Source organism: Archocentrus centrarchus, chromosome 6 (assembly GCF_007364275.1).
Source record: "Archocentrus centrarchus isolate MPI-CPG fArcCen1 chromosome 6, fArcCen1, whole genome shotgun sequence".
NCBI classification, from domain to species: Eukaryota; Metazoa; Chordata; class Actinopteri; order Cichliformes; family Cichlidae; genus Archocentrus; species Archocentrus centrarchus.
Window position 1 is genome coordinate 24,804,004 of NC_044351.1, and position 16,911 is coordinate 24,820,914.

A 16,911-nucleotide genomic window follows, 5' to 3' on the forward strand; every position below is an offset into this window, starting at 1 on the left:
CTTGAATACATTTTGCATTTTCTTTTCTTTTTTTTTGACAAATGTTTTGGAAAATGTATATCTTTTTATAGAAGATGAAATTTTTTGAGTGACAGCAAACTTGTTTTTGCCCTTTGACCTAAAAATACATCCTAGTCAATGATTTGCGCGCCCTCTACCCGATGTAGTTACCTTGACATTGCCAGTCAGTTTGTGATGCCATCTTGGTTGTTGGAGCCAAAAGTGGCCATATTTTAATAGCTGAAGTGCTAAGTTATCAGGTAACACTAGCAAATTCACATACAAACAAATTATTACAATTTAACTCAGCTAAACTGGTGCTCAAACCTCTCAGACAGTACTGGTGTAATGTACCACACAGCAAGTCACATTACTTCAGTTACTCATTACTATCAAAAATGTACCAAGAGGTCCAGTTCAGTGACTGGAAAAGCAGAGGTGAGGCCAAAACATGACTTCATATTATTGCTCTGAAGGTGGTTTTGAAAGCTGTTGAATCATGGGGTGTACTTACTTTTTCACACACTGCTTCTCCATTTTGGCTTAATTAAATAATGATGACACTGTAATATGTCATGTGGTGTTGTTCAGAGATTGTCTTTAAGTAAGGTTCAAAAGATGCTGTTTTTTTTTCAATGTTGTGATACATAAAACCTTAGAAGTGAAACAGGGTGTGGGATTGTTTGTTTGTTTGTTTGTTTGTTTAAATCACATGTAAATCTATTCATGGTGCAGACTCTGATTTTACTCCTTCTTGCAGGGAGATCCCAATGTTCCTGCAGGGCAACTCACATTGGATGTTAACGTGCATCAGTCCGTGGTCCTCCCAGAGTTGGAGCAACAGCGTAATATTGAGGAATTGTCCTGGCTAGTAATGGGAATCCATGAGGAAGTACAGAAGGAGCAGGAACAACAGGAAAATAGCACTTCTGCCATGGTCAGATGTGCAGCTGAAGGGGCCTGTGGTGGTTCCAATAAAGTCAAATATTTCACTCCTCAGTATTTCTTGCGATTTCCCATGCATAGTGTTTGTTTGTGTATAAAATAGCTAATATGCATAACATGTATTAACTGATGAGGTCGTGTATCTCTCTTTCAGTTTCTATGGGACAGGCCTGATTGCTAGGCATGGCTTTACAAGTCCAGAGTGCCCCCCGGGGCTCTTTGTGCTATTTGATGACAGTGGCGGCACCGGGGGGGTGGGTGGGGGGCTAGGGGGTGCTATAGCTCCCCCTGGAAAAGTCATAGCACCCCCGTAGCACCCCCAAGAAAATAGCTTGTGTCTGTGTGTGTTGAGAACTGAAATAACAAATGATCCTTCATAGCACCCTCAGTAAAATGCTTCGCCCCCTTTAGCACCTGCAGAAAAATATTTCTGGAGCCGCCAGTGTTTGATGAGGACCGGTTTGGTTTCATCTAGCTGGAGTTGAAGTCTTTCAGTCTGTACAGTCGCCTGACGGACAACTTACTTTACGCTCATGCCCCGAACATGGAGCAATTTGAGGCCATGCTGTGCAGCATGCAGTCCTGGACATCCTGATGCACCAAGCTTTAAGTCTCCTCCCACAGTAATAGGCATAATAACAACCATTTTACACAAGTCACCTCCATCTTCTGCTGGCAACGTTAATATTCTGATTGTATTGTGTCAAATGGAAGTACTGAATGAGTTTTAGAACAGGGCAATTTTCTAACTGTTGACCCGCTGTCTTATCAAACATGGTACCTACAGCAACGAGTTTTAGTTGGACTGATATGTCCTTCACCAACATCAAACATATTTAATATCACCACACCTGAAATATTACGCACGATGGAAAAAAGATTTGTATTGCAATAACGATAACAGTATCGTTAAACCTGGACAGTTTGTGCTTCTGTAATTATGGTATGATAATGAAATTTCACTTACCTTTGAAATGTAATGAGTTTGTTGTTTGTTTAAATGGCTGACACAGTGTTTGCCTGGCTTTATTACAGCAAAGCTATTCCCTACAGGTTTCCCAGTTGGTTTAAATTCTAGACCTAGTAGCTGAACATTATAGAAACTAACAGTGCAAAGTACCAAGTAAGTGTCTCTATGTCTCCTTATGGCCTGATGGCGATGCCCAGTAGCTTTCTTACTCCAAGTGCACTTTTCTGGGCAGTATATTGAATCATTTAAAAACCATTGGCCAGCACTTTTATATCAGACTGCAGCTTTACTAATATTTGCAAAAAAATAAATTATCTGCTAAAGTGTTGTTTTATTGTTTTTGTCGCACTATGAAATTCATCTCAACTTTAGTATATTTGTTTTATACATTATCTGTAAACCAAGCTATTTGAATGATTTGCCTTTCAAAAGTGTTGCTTTGTACTATTTTCAATGCCATATGCCTGAATTTGTGCAAAACTAAGTTTGACCTATTGAACTGCTCACATCAGACTTCAGGGAGCTTTTCAGCTTAAATGCTCTTCTCAGTAATAAAAAGAAAAGAACCAGGTTGTCACATCTGTTTATTTTCAGTGCATGTGTATCACATTGTCAGAAAAGACAGATGTTCTCAATCTGCAGAAAAGAATGATCTCATTTTTCACTGTTTTACTTTAGCGACAAAGTTACCTTTTAGTTTTAATGTAGTGAAATTCATTGTGACAGTGTTTTACACAATGTTCTGTGCAATAAAGGACAGCTAATTACATACCTAGAGATCATCATAAGAACCTCTTGTTTACCTTCTATTTCAAAGCGCCAGATTCATTAAAAACCCTGATTACAAGCAGCAGATCTGGATAAGGCAGCTTCTAATAACCCTTTGATATCAAAAACAGGAAGGTATTCCCTTCATAGAGAAAAGGTGTGTGTTCTACAACTCGCTGTGCTCTGCCTTTTCCTCATGCTGTTTGATCTTCTGTGGGAGGATCTGAGTCAGGAAGACAAACCGGTCCTTCTTCAGGTACTGACTGGTTACCTGCTTTTTTAAACCAATCGCCAGGTACTTTTCATCAGCTCCATACTTTGGCCAGTGCACAAGGTTGTCCCCATTAGGAGACCTATGCACAGACAGATACACACAATATAACAAACTGGTATGTGGTATTATCTCCCAGTATACTAAAATGTATAAGTTTACCCTGTGCGAGCAAAGTTGCCCCAGTAGCTCATCATGGTTCTGCTCATCTGTTCCTCCTCTTCAAGGCATACATCTAAAATGATAATCTGGTAAAATATGCTGCACTCCAGAAAAACCACACTGACAACTCTGATATCTGCTGGTCTGTTAAACTTTTTTTTTTTTTTAATGTTTCACTTACCAGGTAGTTTAACATGGGTAGTTGTGAAGCAGAATCCCAGCACTGTAAAAATTTCATCTGTATGGTCACATCCAACAAAGCTTGGCCTTCTGTTCTGCAAAAAATTCAAGGAATGTTGGTACTCATACAGGTATACAGGGGCACCTGCATCTAGAAGTAGACAAACGAGTGTGATATTTAATAAGGATACTTGTTTTTTAATAAGAGTGCATAAAAAATCTATAAAAAGTTACCTCTGTGAGCATTAGCAGTTTTAACGACTGGCGTGTTGAATAAAATATCTGCAACCACCTCAGAGAACCCATCTCTGTTTTTCACATAGTCTTCACCATTTCCGATATATTCATCAGCTATGATATCTCTGATGAATGCATCTTTAGACTTGAGGAAATAAGCAACACATCAGTCAAAGAAACTTGAGCAGGTTGAGGGACATTAATATTGCTATATCATATATCTTACATTGGGGTAGAAGAAGGACATTGCGTTTATGACTTGGTCCCGATCCATTCCTTCGTCCCAGCTTGGTGGAACACTAATGAATAACTAAGGAAAACCCAGCTGCACTTAACATTGCACATTAAACAAATGCAAAATATCAAATTTTGATGGGGACTTACATTTTTAAGCAGCCATCCCCCTTCATCGTTATTGATGCCCGCCATGAATGGTACGGTGAGGAATTCATGTTTATGAAACAGTTCGTTCACAGGTTTTGTCAGAAAGTGTCCGTCAACATTTACAGGAAATCTTAAACGTCGATCCTAGAGAGAATAAAATGTAGAAAGATTATTGTTGTTGAGTTGAGATAGCATGAAAACAGATTTTAGAAGGAATAAAAAAACAATATGTCACTGAACTTATTTTTTTAAAATACAAGCCTGCTCAACTAATCAGAAATTTCCATCAGGTTTGCATCTAATATCTTACCTTTGTAAAACCCACTATGATATCAATATCAAGGTTTCTCATGCAGTCAGCAAACTTCTTTGTGCTTTCAAGACTGCAACCAGATGCATTTGCAACCTCCTGTGGAAAGATACAGTCATTATTAATCTATTGTAATATTCTCATGCTTGTGCAAAATGTCTAAAATCTGTAAAATAAGAACAACATGGATAATTAACCTGTGCCATTGGTAGAGGATCATTTGCCACAAGTAGATCCATTGCAGCTGTGCCACTCTCAGCAATGGCACAGTGAAACAGCCCATCAGACAGTGGTGACAGAAGCTGTTGATTCAAGTAACAGAACAAATATTAAGGTTTTTGTTCAAGAGCAAAGACCATTTATTTAAAATCCTTTTTCTGCAAATTGATCCTTACCAGGAGGGACACGCTCATTCCACCAGCAGACTCCCCAAATATGGTAACTGATCCTGGGTCTCCTCCAAAGTTGTGAATGTGCTGCTGGATCCACTTAAGAGCTTCAATCTGGTCCAGCAGACCAAAGTTCCCTGAAATGTGCTCATCTCCTGTGCTGGATAGAACAATGAGTTATAGTCTACTAGTTTACATTTAAGTGGCAAAGATGAAGCATCTTTGAATTCCTGCTTACACAGATCAGATCTAAACAAGAAGAACAAAACCACAGTATGTTGTAACTTTAGTTAACCTGAGAAAACCCAGAAGTCCCAAGCGATACTGGATCAGAACCACAACTGCTTCCTGGTAAGCAGCCAGAGCAGAGCCATCATATGTTGAAGCTGATCCCAGTGACAGGCCCCCACCGTGGATCCATACCATCACCTGGAAAGAACAATAAAAAGGCTCTGTTGTGGTCCTGGATTTTGTTGTTGTTATCAGTTCCTTGTTGCTTTAGTTTTATTCTTCCCTCAGGGTTCCAAGGTTGTGTCAAGTTTCCGGTTTTAAGTTTATTTGTGTGTGTGTGTGTGTGTGTGTGTGTGTGTGTGTGTGTGTGTCTTGTTTCCATTTACTTTTGTACTTCCTGCTTTTTTTTGAGATTTTGGGTACCTCGTGCTTTGCCTTTAGTTATGCATCCTTTATCTCATCTCCTGTGATTTAGTTCACTCATGTCTCGTTCTCCCCAGCTGTCTCCATTTCCCCTAATGGAGACAGCTGTGTATGTGTATGTGTATTTCCCCCTCTGTGTATGTATTTTCATTGTCTTCCTTTATCAACATGCCGGTTTATCTCCCCCCAGTGTGTTTCAAGTTTAGGTTTCCTTTTATACTTTGTTGATGAACCTGTCATCAGCCTTAAATAAATGGCTCAGTTTTACTTCACCTCAGTCTGCCTCTGTGTGTCTGCATTTGGGTCCTCACACTCCAGCCCTGAAGACAGGCTTGAGCTTTCCCTCAAAGTAATCTTTGTACCTACTGAACATACTACATAAGAGTCTCAATCAAGATGTATTGAACTGATGTTAAAACAAATTAAACAAAAAATATTTGGGTTTAAAGGTAAGCCCATTGCAACTGGTTATAAATATGGATTTTTTTTAAGCAGACTTATGAATTCCTTGAAAACATTAAAAACCAACTGCGCCAATGACACTGAACTTTTACCCAGTAACTGACAAGCATCACTCAAAACCTACTGTCAGGGGTTCTTACTGGGAGCTTGGCATCATTAGCTCTTTTTGCAGGCGTGTAAATGTTGAGGTAAAGACAGTCTTCAGAGATGTCTGGGATATCAGCTAGCAAGACACCAAGTTTATCAATCAGAGCCAAAGCAAAATTTTTAGGCTGCATGCACCTGGAAAACAAAAATTATTGTTAATAAATGCTGGATATTTCTTCAAGCGTGTTTTGCAAAAACTGAAAATCATGTTTCTTACATTGGTGGCTGCTGAGTGGCATCTCTCACTCCTTCCCATCCTTCTACAGGCTGAGGTGGAGCCAGTCTCAAGGAAGGGCCCAAAGGTGGCTTTGCAAACGGAACACCCAGGAAGGCGTGGACCCCGCTCTCCTTCCCTTTTACACTCACATACTCACCTTTCAGGCTCCCGAGCTTTGTGTGGACTACAGGTGCTGTCAGGATATTACAACTCAGTGAGAATCATATAAAACTTAACATTTTTAAAAATTCAATCTTCCAGTGAAAAAAAATCCTCCAAAAATTAAATAAGCAGCAACAAACTGGACTGATGGATATAGTGTCATGTACCCTGGGTCTGGGTTTTGAGTCTGTGAGATAATTAGATTTTCTCTAACAAAGCTAGAAAACCTTTGTAAACCTTTTATATTATGGTCCATTATGGTTTTGCTGATATTTGGCTTTTTGTTATTAGGGATTATGAGTTCTTGACCCTGGGTTTTTCTGCTATTCCTTTGCTCACCTACTGTTGGCCCACAGGAATTGCACATTCATTAACACAAAGCCAAAAAAACTTAAACAGGCAAAATAGCTGCCATCAGCATCAGCTGTCATCAGCTGCCATAGTCATCTCAGTCATGGTGGCCTGTAATCAGCCACCCTCAATAACAATGTGTAATTGACATAACAAACCAAAAATTACAGTGAGACCAACACAACATCACTAAATGATAAACACTGATAACTAAAACACCCAAACATCAACATAAACAGTCCCATGAGTACTTGTTCTGGTGGCACCTCCCATTGGCTGCCACAATATATTGTCTCATTCTCCCCTCCTCCTTTGCCCCATTCTCCCTCATATCTGTGTCCTCCTTTGCAGTATATTTTCTAGAATAGGAATAGTTTTGGTTTCCTTGTTCCTGTTCTGCTGTGATTTTGTACTTTGGTAAAAGCTCAACAAAAAAGCTGCTTTTAAGCCCCCCCTTGTTTCTGAGTCCTGCATTTTGGGTCCAACTCCTGCCTGCTACACAGCTTACATTTATGCAAACAGTGTTCAGCTGGCAAGTTTAGCATTTGTACTTTCCATTTGATTACAGTCATATACACCCATGTGAAAGTCAGCTTTTCTTTTCCCAGTGTTGCCCATGCTGTTTGTATAACTAACTAAAATACATGTTTGCAACTAATAATTAAACATTAACTATGGTATCTGTTAATATAAACCCTCTGCGTCCCTGATCCAATCATGAAATACAGCTGGAGGTGGTGCCAAGTTGAATCATGGTAGCTGTCCACTGCTCCCATTATTTAGAATACATTAAATTCAAGAATACAGATAAACACATGCAAATGCACAGATGTCATTGTTCAAAGTAGTGTTTCCTCCAACTTACCATTCAGGTCTGCAGCGACACAGAGAAATAAAACGGACATTAGAAAACAGAAAGTCTGCTTTCCACGGAACTTCATGGTGCTCTTCGCGCAGATTACGACACTCAGCAATTGTGCCAAAAGTGAGAGGAGAGCCAAGAGAAGTAGTGCTTCCTCATGTGCAGCTTTCTCCATGTACGTGCATGGAAAGCATTATATCCCACAGGGTGTAATGTGGCTCCGCTGATTTAACCACACGACAAAGAGGGATCAGAGTACAGCAGAATATTTGGCCTTTAACCACACTGCTGTCAAGCATGCCACCACAGAGAAAAACACAGCCAAGCCAGCTCCCCCTTCTCTTTTGTGTTGTGTGTAAATAAGGGATTATGGTAAGAGCAAACAAGATCTGAATTTGTAATAAAATTAATCTTTAGATGAACACGATGTCCACATTAGTCTACTCAGTGTTTAATGAATAATTCAATTAATCAATGAATACCAAAAACATGACAAACATAAAAAGTGAATAAAATGACAAACAAATAATATTAAAACAAAAACTACTATCTGCAGATTAATATCAATGCTCTGCTCCACAGGCATTTTTCCAGCTGCCCTTCACTGTAGGGGTTATCTTGAGCTACCTTTCTCTTTAAAAATACTATAAAAGGTGCTGCTGTATCCAAGTCAGGTCCAACAGAAAAATACATTACATTAAAAACACATTATTTTGTCACTTATTTTTAAGTGAATGGTCTCACCCTATCTCAGCGCTACCTATGATGTGTGTCCTATGGGTTTCCCCACCTGCCAAGTCCCACTTTAACCCTATAGTTATGGGTACATTATACATGCTTCAATTTTACAGAAGGACAATTTCCTACAGATGGTTTTATTTTTGGTTTTATTGGATTTTTTTCAGACTATATGTCTAAACTAACTTAGAAATGCAATGCAGTATCATGATATACACAAGCCATACTGGATCACATTCCTATTGTACTGCTGTGGTAACATCTTGACTGCATGGTTTGTATGACGTGCACATTAAACAAATCCAACTTGCTGAAAGGAAGTCCAGGAAACAACGATGGAAATGGATGCTTCAATGACAAAAGACAGTTTGAAAGATATATTTTTGTATTTCAAGTAAAAATAATCATTTCTATTTTTATCTATATAGGCAATATAAATTAGCTATACAGACCAAAAACCTTGTTGTAGCAGCCATGAGAACATAAAGATTTGTTTATTTCATCTATAAAAGGGGTCCATTTATTAAATAATGGATGATAAAGGATATTTGTACTGAAATAGAATGATATAAACTCTACATAATCTAGATTTAATTGAAGTATCCAAAATATAAAGTGTATATATCAAATTAAGTAGGTCTATACTTGAAATATTCTAAATGTAAACCCAGTATATGAATGAGTCGCATTTTAAAAGTGTTCCTTTGTATGATTTCCAATGCCATATGTCTGAATTTGTGGAAAAATAGGTTTGCTCTATTGATCTTGTTAGACTTCAGGGAGCTTTTAAACTAAAGCGCTGTTGTCACTGACAAGAGTGAAAAAATGGAAAAAAAAAAATTGGTTTTCACACCTTTTATTTTAATGTTTTGTATGTGTATTACACTGTAATACAAGACAGCTGTTCTCAAAGGGATGATTTCTCTTTTCACTGCCATTTTATTTCACTTGCACGGTTACATTTTGATTGTAATATAAAAACATTCATAATGGCTTACTCATCAGTGTTTTAAACCATAAAAAAAAAAACAAAAAAACAAAACAACAAAAACTGTTGTCATTAAAAAAGGATTCTTTTACATAACCAACAATAGTCGCATGCTTACATCCACTCATCATGGGCATTAATGTCATTTTAATTTTGGGCTTTTGATGGTTTCTTTCAACTGCTCTTTTTCCAGGGTGTAATGATTGACAGCATACATTTTTAATAACTTTCAAAGACAACAACTGGATCCAGAAGTTATTTTGGATTTTTTTCTAATCTACACAGGGTCAAAAGTATACAACCCCCCCCCCCCCCCCCCCCCCCCCCCCACACACACACACACACTAATATTTGGTTGAATATCCCACAAGTTGCACTTGACCAGACCATCAACAAGTTTCTGGCATCATTCTGGCTGAATATTTGACCACACTCCTGGAGAATTGATAGGGTTTGTTTAAATTAGTTGGTTTGTTGGCACAGACCTGGCTGTTAAGCATTGTCCAAAAATTCTGAATATGTTTGAGGTTGCGAATTTGGAAATCCATTCCAGAAGCTTAATGGACCATTTCTAATCAACTGCAGATTCAAGCATCATTGGTTTAAACAACTGTTCCTAAGTACAAGTTATTCAGATTTGTCACCACTTTGCCATGGCCTGGAAGAAGACCCAAACTGACACTGAGAAGAAATTGGTTAGAATATTCAGGAACAACCCAGGAACCACGAAACTTCAAGCCTGCCATAAACTGGAAACTCCTGGAGCACCATTGTCACTGTCTACAGTGAAGCAAGTTTTACACCACCATGGACTGAGAAGGTGACAACCAGTAAAGACGCTCCTGCTCTAAAATCATCGCCGTCAAGCTTTACTAAATTTGAAACTGCCCACATGGATAAATCAAGCACCTTCTGGAAAAAGGTTAGTCAGAGGATACAAAGAATGAACTATGGCAACAGGTATGTTTGGCGCAGTAAAGGTGAGGCTTTCAAACCTACGAGAAATGTGCCAACTGTCAAGCATGGTGATGGTAGCATCATGCTCTGGTGCCATTTTGCTGCCAGTGATACTGGTACAGTGCCCAAAGTGGATGGAATATTAAAGATACAGGACTACCTCCAAATTCTTCATAGTCACATTAACTCAACAGCCAGACAGCTGAAACATGGACACAATAGTGTGTTCCAACAGGACAACAATCTAAACTCACTTTTGGAATGGATAATGCAGGCTTACATTAAGCTTCTGAAATGGCCTTCCCAAAGCCCCAACACCTCAACCCTATTGAATATTTGTGGATAATGCTTAAAACTCAGGTCTGTGCCAAGAAACCAACTAATTTAAATAAACTACCAATTCTAGCAAGAAATGTGGTTAAATATCCAGCCAGGATGATGCCAGAAGCTTGTTTATGGTTACCAGAAGTTTCTGGTTGAGATGCTACTTGCTAGGGGACATTAAACAAAATATTAGTGGGGATGTATGTATGTGTTAGAGCCTGTATCTATACTTTTGACCCTGTGTATATTTGAGAAAACCCCAAATCATTTCAAACTTGTGCACCCAATTCTTGTTTTTGAAAGTCATTAAAGATGTATGCTGTGCAGTCATTCCACCCTTGAAAGAGAAAAGTAAAAAAAAAAAAAAAAAAAAACATTAAAAGCCAAAATTACCATGACATTCATGGCTATGATGAGTGGATCTAAATATCTGACTACAACTGTATGCTTACAGTGCTGGATCAAAAAAAAAAAAAATGTTAATTTTATATGAGAATAGGGATCATTAAATAGTCACCAAATGTGTAGGTCCACAATAATATATGTGCAAAGACTGTTTAGTAAGTGAATTATGACTTAGCTAATTATTTGAAAAAAAAAAACAATGGCACAAAGAGAAGAGATGTGTGTGTTCTACAACTCGCTGTGCTCTGCATTTTCCTCATGCTGTTTGATCTTCTCTGGTAGAGTCTGAGTAAGGAAAACAAACTGGTCCTTCTTCAGGTACTGACCAGTTACCTGCTTTTTTAAACCAATCGCCAGATACTTTTCATCAGCTCCATACTTTGGCCAGTGGACAAGGTTATCCCCATTAGGAGATCTACACACACACACACACACACGCGCGCGCGCGCGCACACACACACACACACACACACACACACACACACACACACACACACACACACACACACACACACACACACACGTTAGGAACATGTTTGAGTTATTAAATATGTGAAATGTAAATTTACAACTATTAGCAATTCCTACCCTGTGCGAGCAAAATTCCCCCAGTAGCTCATCATCATTCTGCTCAACTGTTCCTCATCCTCAGGACATGGATCTAAAAATGATCATGTTGCGATGCATTTTACACTCAAGAAAACAAAACATATCTAGTGCTGTGCTGAGAAAGAGATTTTTATAATGAGTTACCGGCTAATTTAACATAGGTAGTTGTGAAGCAAAATCCCAACACTGTAAAAATTTCATCCCCATGGTCACTCCTCACAAAGCTCGGCCGTTTTTGCTGCAGGAATTTAGGAGGATGCTGGTACTCATACAGGTATACAGGAGCACCTGCGTCTAAGTAGTAAACAAAAGGGTGTTAATAAAAGTTGTTAATAAAAGTGTGTGACAATAAATATCAAGTGCTGGTTTTTAGACAGATTTATATCAGCTTTTGCTTAAAAGGGAAAAACCTTTACCTCTGTGAGCATTAGCAGCTTTAACTGCTGGAATGTTGAAAAACATATCTCCAAGGATCTTGGTGTACCCATCTCTATTTTTCACACGGTCTTCACCATTTCCGATATATTCATCAGCTATCAAATCTCTCATGAATGCATCTTTAGGCTTGCAGAAATAAGTGACACATCAGTCATATGAGCTTGAGCAGGCTGAGGAACAGTAACGTTGTAATATCAGGAAGTGTCTGTCTTACACTGGGGTAGAAGAGGGACACTATGTTCACAACTTGCTCCCGATCCATTCCTTCTGTCCAGTTTTGTGGAGCAAAGAGCTAAAGGAAGACCAAGCCACAATTAAATTCCACAATTTTCATAATTGCTAAACAAAAGCAAATTTCAATAAGCTCTTTCTGAGATCAATAAGCTCTTTATTTACAAGTTTCTGTAACACTTACTGTTGTAAGGATCCATCCCCCTTCGTCATTATTGACACCAGTCATGAATGGTAGAGTGTGGAGTTCATGTTTACGGAACAGCTCGTCCACAGGTTTTGTCAGGAAATGTCCGTCAACATTTATTTGAAATATCACATTTTGATCCTTGAGAGAATAAAATGTACAAAAGTAAAAGCTGCAATAAAACAGCTGAGGAAGAAAGGAGGGCTTCATAGACATTATAATCATATTCAGCTAATCAGCAGTCTACATCAGGTTTGTACCCATTATCTCACCTGTGTAAAGCCCACTATGGTTTCAATATCGAGGTTTCTCATGCAGTCACCGATCTTCTTTGTGCTTTCAAGGCTACAGCCAGATGCATTTGCAAGTGCCTGAGGGTAAATGTAAGATATGAACGTCAAATATTTAGTACAACAAATCTATTGTAATATTGGCATTATTCTGCAATGCAAGAACAACATGGATAATTAACCTGTGCCACTGGTAAAGGATTATTTGCCACAGCTACATCCATTGCAGCTGTGCCACTCTCAGCAATGGCACGGTGAAACAGCCCATCAGACAGTGGTGACAGAAGCTGTTGATTCAAGTAACAGAACAAATATTAAGGTTTTGTTCAAGAGCAAAAATCATTTATTTAAAATCCTTTTTCTGCAGATTGATCCTTACCAGGAGGGACACGCTCACTCCACCAGCAGACTCCCCAAATATGGTAACTGATCCTGGGTCTCCTCCAAAGTTGTGAATGTGCTGCTGGATCCACTTGAGAGCCTCAACCTGGTCCAGCAGACCAAAGTTCCCTGAAATGTGCTCATCTCCAGTGCTGGATAGAACGAAATGCAGTTTTTGTAACGTCTGTTTCCTGATTGAAACATCTTTTCACAAGACACTTCTATCCATGTTTTTAAAGCAGATGATCTGTGATAAAACATGTGAGGCCCTTGCCCTCACATACAATCACTCTTGTATCTCAGTTCAATTGGGGCTCCCTTTACCCTCACATAAAAAGATAAGAGGTGCCATCTGCTGCTGTTAAGCCTCTACAATTAAATATTGATGACAAGATGATATGACATACATGCAGTACTAAGACAGGTCTAACACTGGAGTGCATGTATTTTTTTTTTAGAGCCTCAGTGGTACCATGGCCATCACAGAAAGAGTCACGACAAGTAGCTCTAAACTCATCTCAAGAAGCAGTCTTTGTCCCAACTGAAACTGAACAAAGCCGTGGTGAAACATGGTCAATTTGACAAATGTTTATGACTGGAAAGGGAACTGATTTCCACTTCCAGAGAAAACAATTGATAAATTTGGGGTTACTGTGGAATTTCAACACAGAGTCCAATGTGACTGGCAGCAGCTGGCAGTGCGTGGTCTCTAAAGTGCAGCTTTGGAGTCCAGTTGTCTCTTTATGCTGTACATGCCTGGGGAGCTAATACCACCTCCACACATTTGTTGAAGCTGAGTGACAGGGTAATGCTGTCAAAACTGATCAAACTGTGTTGACACTGTTTGATGAAAGTGAGTCAACTTTGAATTCTTCATCATCTCAGATCAACTAACAACAACAGCAAAAACCCCAGTATGTTCTAAATCAAATTTATTTACCTGAGAAAACCCAGAAGTCCCAATCGATACTGGATCAGAACCACAACCACATCCTGGTAAGCAGCCAGAGCAGAGCCATCATATACTGAAGCCGATCCCAATGCAAAGCCCCCACCATGGATCCAGACCATGACCTGGAAAGAACAATAATAGAACTTTCCTTCAAAGCTTAGAGGTCCTTTTGGAGTTTAAAGCAAGCTGCAATAACTAATTTTTTAAACATTAAACAGACAAAAATATTACATTTTAGTTTAAAGGTAAGACACTTGCAGTTGGGTTCTAAAGACGAGCATCTTTATTCAGACTGTGATTAAAAATTCCTTGAAAGGATTAAAACCAGCTTCTCCAAGAACACTGAACTTTTCAAAATTTCAGAAACTGACAAGCATCACTCAAAACCTGCTTCAAAGGGTTCTTACTGGGAGCTTGGCATCATTAGCTCTTTTTGCAGGAGTGTAAATGTTGAGGTAAAGACAGTCTTCAGAGATGTCTGGGATATCAGCCCGCATTCCACTAAGTTTATCATATATATCCAAAACCCTTTGCTTAGACTGAATACACCTTCAAGAGAGAAAATATCATTATAAATAAATACAGCCAATAATTTCTCTAAGCGTGTTTTGCAAAAACTGAAAAACATGTTTCTTACATTGGTGGTTGCTGAGTGGCATCTCTCGCTCCTTCCCATCCTTCTACAGGCTGAGGTGGAGCCAGTCTCAAGGAAGGGCCCAAAGGTGGCTTGGCAAACGGAACACCCAGGAAGGCGTGGACCCCACTCTCCTTCCCCTTTACACTCACATACTCACCTTTCAGACTCCCGAGCTTTGTGTGGACTACAGGTGCTGTCAGGATATTAGAACTCAGTGAGAATCATCATGTAAATCTACAAGTTTACTCAGAAATTATAACTGACAGACAAATGTGTGATATGCCAAACTGCTGGGTCAGTCTGCTCAAGTGTGAAACTGCTGTATTCCTCTTCAGGAGTTGGGATGGCTATTTTTAGAAAATAAGCACCAAAAAGTCACATTTTGCTGTGGACAATATAATTCCCACAATTATTGATTGTCAAATTCCTAATTAAAATTATTATTGATGCAGACCATTTGGTGCATTATGCTCTTTCAGTCATTCACACTAATTCCGTGCTGTTGATCAGGCTACACAGACACACCCTGATTAGAAATATCACACCTTTGTACTTTGTTTTTTTAAAGTGGCTTTAATAGTCTGACCAAAAGTCATACTTTGTAATTAATTAAAAATTATGCTGGTGAATAAACAGAGTTGAGTTTGAATTCTGTGTATTTGTTTGTTCCTTTTTTACAATCACTGCAATACTTTATTTATTCCTTATCAGCACGAAGTCAGAAAACAAAGAAGTTTGCGTAATTAACACTTGCACCCTGTCCCATTGAAATAATTTACCCTCAATCCTCTCCCATGGGCTCAACTTGCTTGGTTATTTGCCATCTTTCACCTTTAAACCCAATGAATAAGCGTTGTAGGTAAGAGGTCACCTGCCGTTATGCCCGCAGAATGAGAACAGGTAGAACAAAAAAGTTAACCTTTGGTTCATTCTTATTTAGGGTAACGTATCTAAGATACAGCTACGGTGCGCTCATCAGATAACAGTGTCATGATTGAATAGCTTTGCCAGATTTAAGCAGTTAATGTTGTTGCGATCTTTCTCACCAGGGACTCGTGCAAAAACATGTACTATATGTAGGTTAAACAAACACAAAGACATAAATTAGACATAATTCAAGTGTTGTCACAGAGATCATTTTGCTAAAAACTAATTTCTCCCACTTACCCTGAAGATCTGCAACAGCACAGAGGAATAAAAAGGAGATCAGGAAGCAGAAAGTCGGCTTTGTGTGCAACTTCATGGTCGACTCTGTTGATTACGACACTCGCCGGATTTTTGCAAGAAGTAACGGAAGAGCCAAGAGTCCGAGAGAGTGCGTCCTCTTGTGAAGCTTTCTCCTTTTATCGTTCACACGGAGAAGCAGTATATCTTGCAGGGTGTGACGCAATTCGGTCAGTTTACCAGGGGATTGAAGTTCAACCATACGATGGAGTGAGTCCAATATTTCTTTTTTCTATTTTTGTATGTGTCTTGAATACGTTTTTCATTTTTCTTTGGACTAATTTTTTTGAAAAATGTATATCTTTTCATAGAAGATGAAATTTTCTGAGAGACAGCAAACTTGTTTTTGCCCTTTGACCTAAAGATTCAGTGATTTGCGTGCACTCTACCAGATAGACATACTGTAGCTACCTTGACATTGCCAATCAGTTTGTGATGCCATCTTGGTTGTTGGAGCCAAAAGTGGCCATATTTTAATAGATGACGTGCTAAGTTATCAGGTAACACTAATCAATTCACATACAAACAAACTATTACAATTTAACTCAGCTAAACTGGTGCTTGACATAATCTAGATTTAATTGAAGTACCTGAAATATAAAGTGTACATGTTTTAATAAACAGGCTTAGTACATAATATAATGAACTCATTGTTTGTTTAAATGGCTGACACAGTGTTTGCCTAACTTTAAACTGCAGCTTTACTAATAGAAAGCTACTTTCACCTGCTCCCATCTCACAAGGGGTCGCCACATTGGGCAGCTCCGCATGTTTGACTGTGCCAGAGTGTTTTGCCGGATGCCCTTCATCATACAACCCCAAAGGAGATTTGCGTCTCCACTACACTATGGAGCCACATAGACTGCAGCTTTAATAATATTTGCAATAATAATAATAATATCTCCTAAAGCATTATTGATTTATTTCTGTCACTATTAAATTAATGTCAAATTAAGTAGGTTGATACTTGAAATATTCTAAATGTAAACCCAGTATATGAATGATTCACCTTTTTAAAGTGTTCCTTTGTATGATTTCAAATGCCATATGCCTGAAATTCTTAGACTTCTGGGAGCTTT

General features: G+C 38.7%; 1 protein-coding gene across 1 annotated transcript; it reads right to left on the reverse strand.

Moving 5' to 3' along the window:
• Positions 1–2,512: 2,512 nt before the first annotated feature.
• On the reverse strand, positions 2,513–15,976 carry ces2b (carboxylesterase 2b). Its single transcript, XM_030731979.1, has 26 exons — positions 15,776–15,976; positions 14,609–14,801; positions 14,379–14,520; positions 13,960–14,093; positions 13,018–13,171; positions 12,821–12,925; positions 12,621–12,719; positions 12,346–12,489; positions 12,145–12,222; positions 11,909–12,056; positions 11,637–11,786; positions 11,472–11,544; positions 11,116–11,298; positions 7,475–7,656; positions 6,097–6,289; positions 5,873–6,014; positions 4,912–5,045; positions 4,623–4,776; positions 4,425–4,529; positions 4,228–4,326; positions 3,918–4,061; positions 3,760–3,843; positions 3,531–3,678; positions 3,298–3,447; positions 3,117–3,189; positions 2,513–3,036 (listed from the first exon to the last, which is right to left on the reverse strand). The coding sequence occupies exons 1-26, from the start codon at positions 15,849–15,851 to the stop codon at positions 2,850–2,852; spliced, it is 3,474 nt and encodes a 1,157-aa protein (XP_030587839.1). The 5' UTR covers positions 15,852–15,976; the 3' UTR covers positions 2,513–2,849.
• Positions 15,977–16,911: the final 935 nt, after the last annotated feature.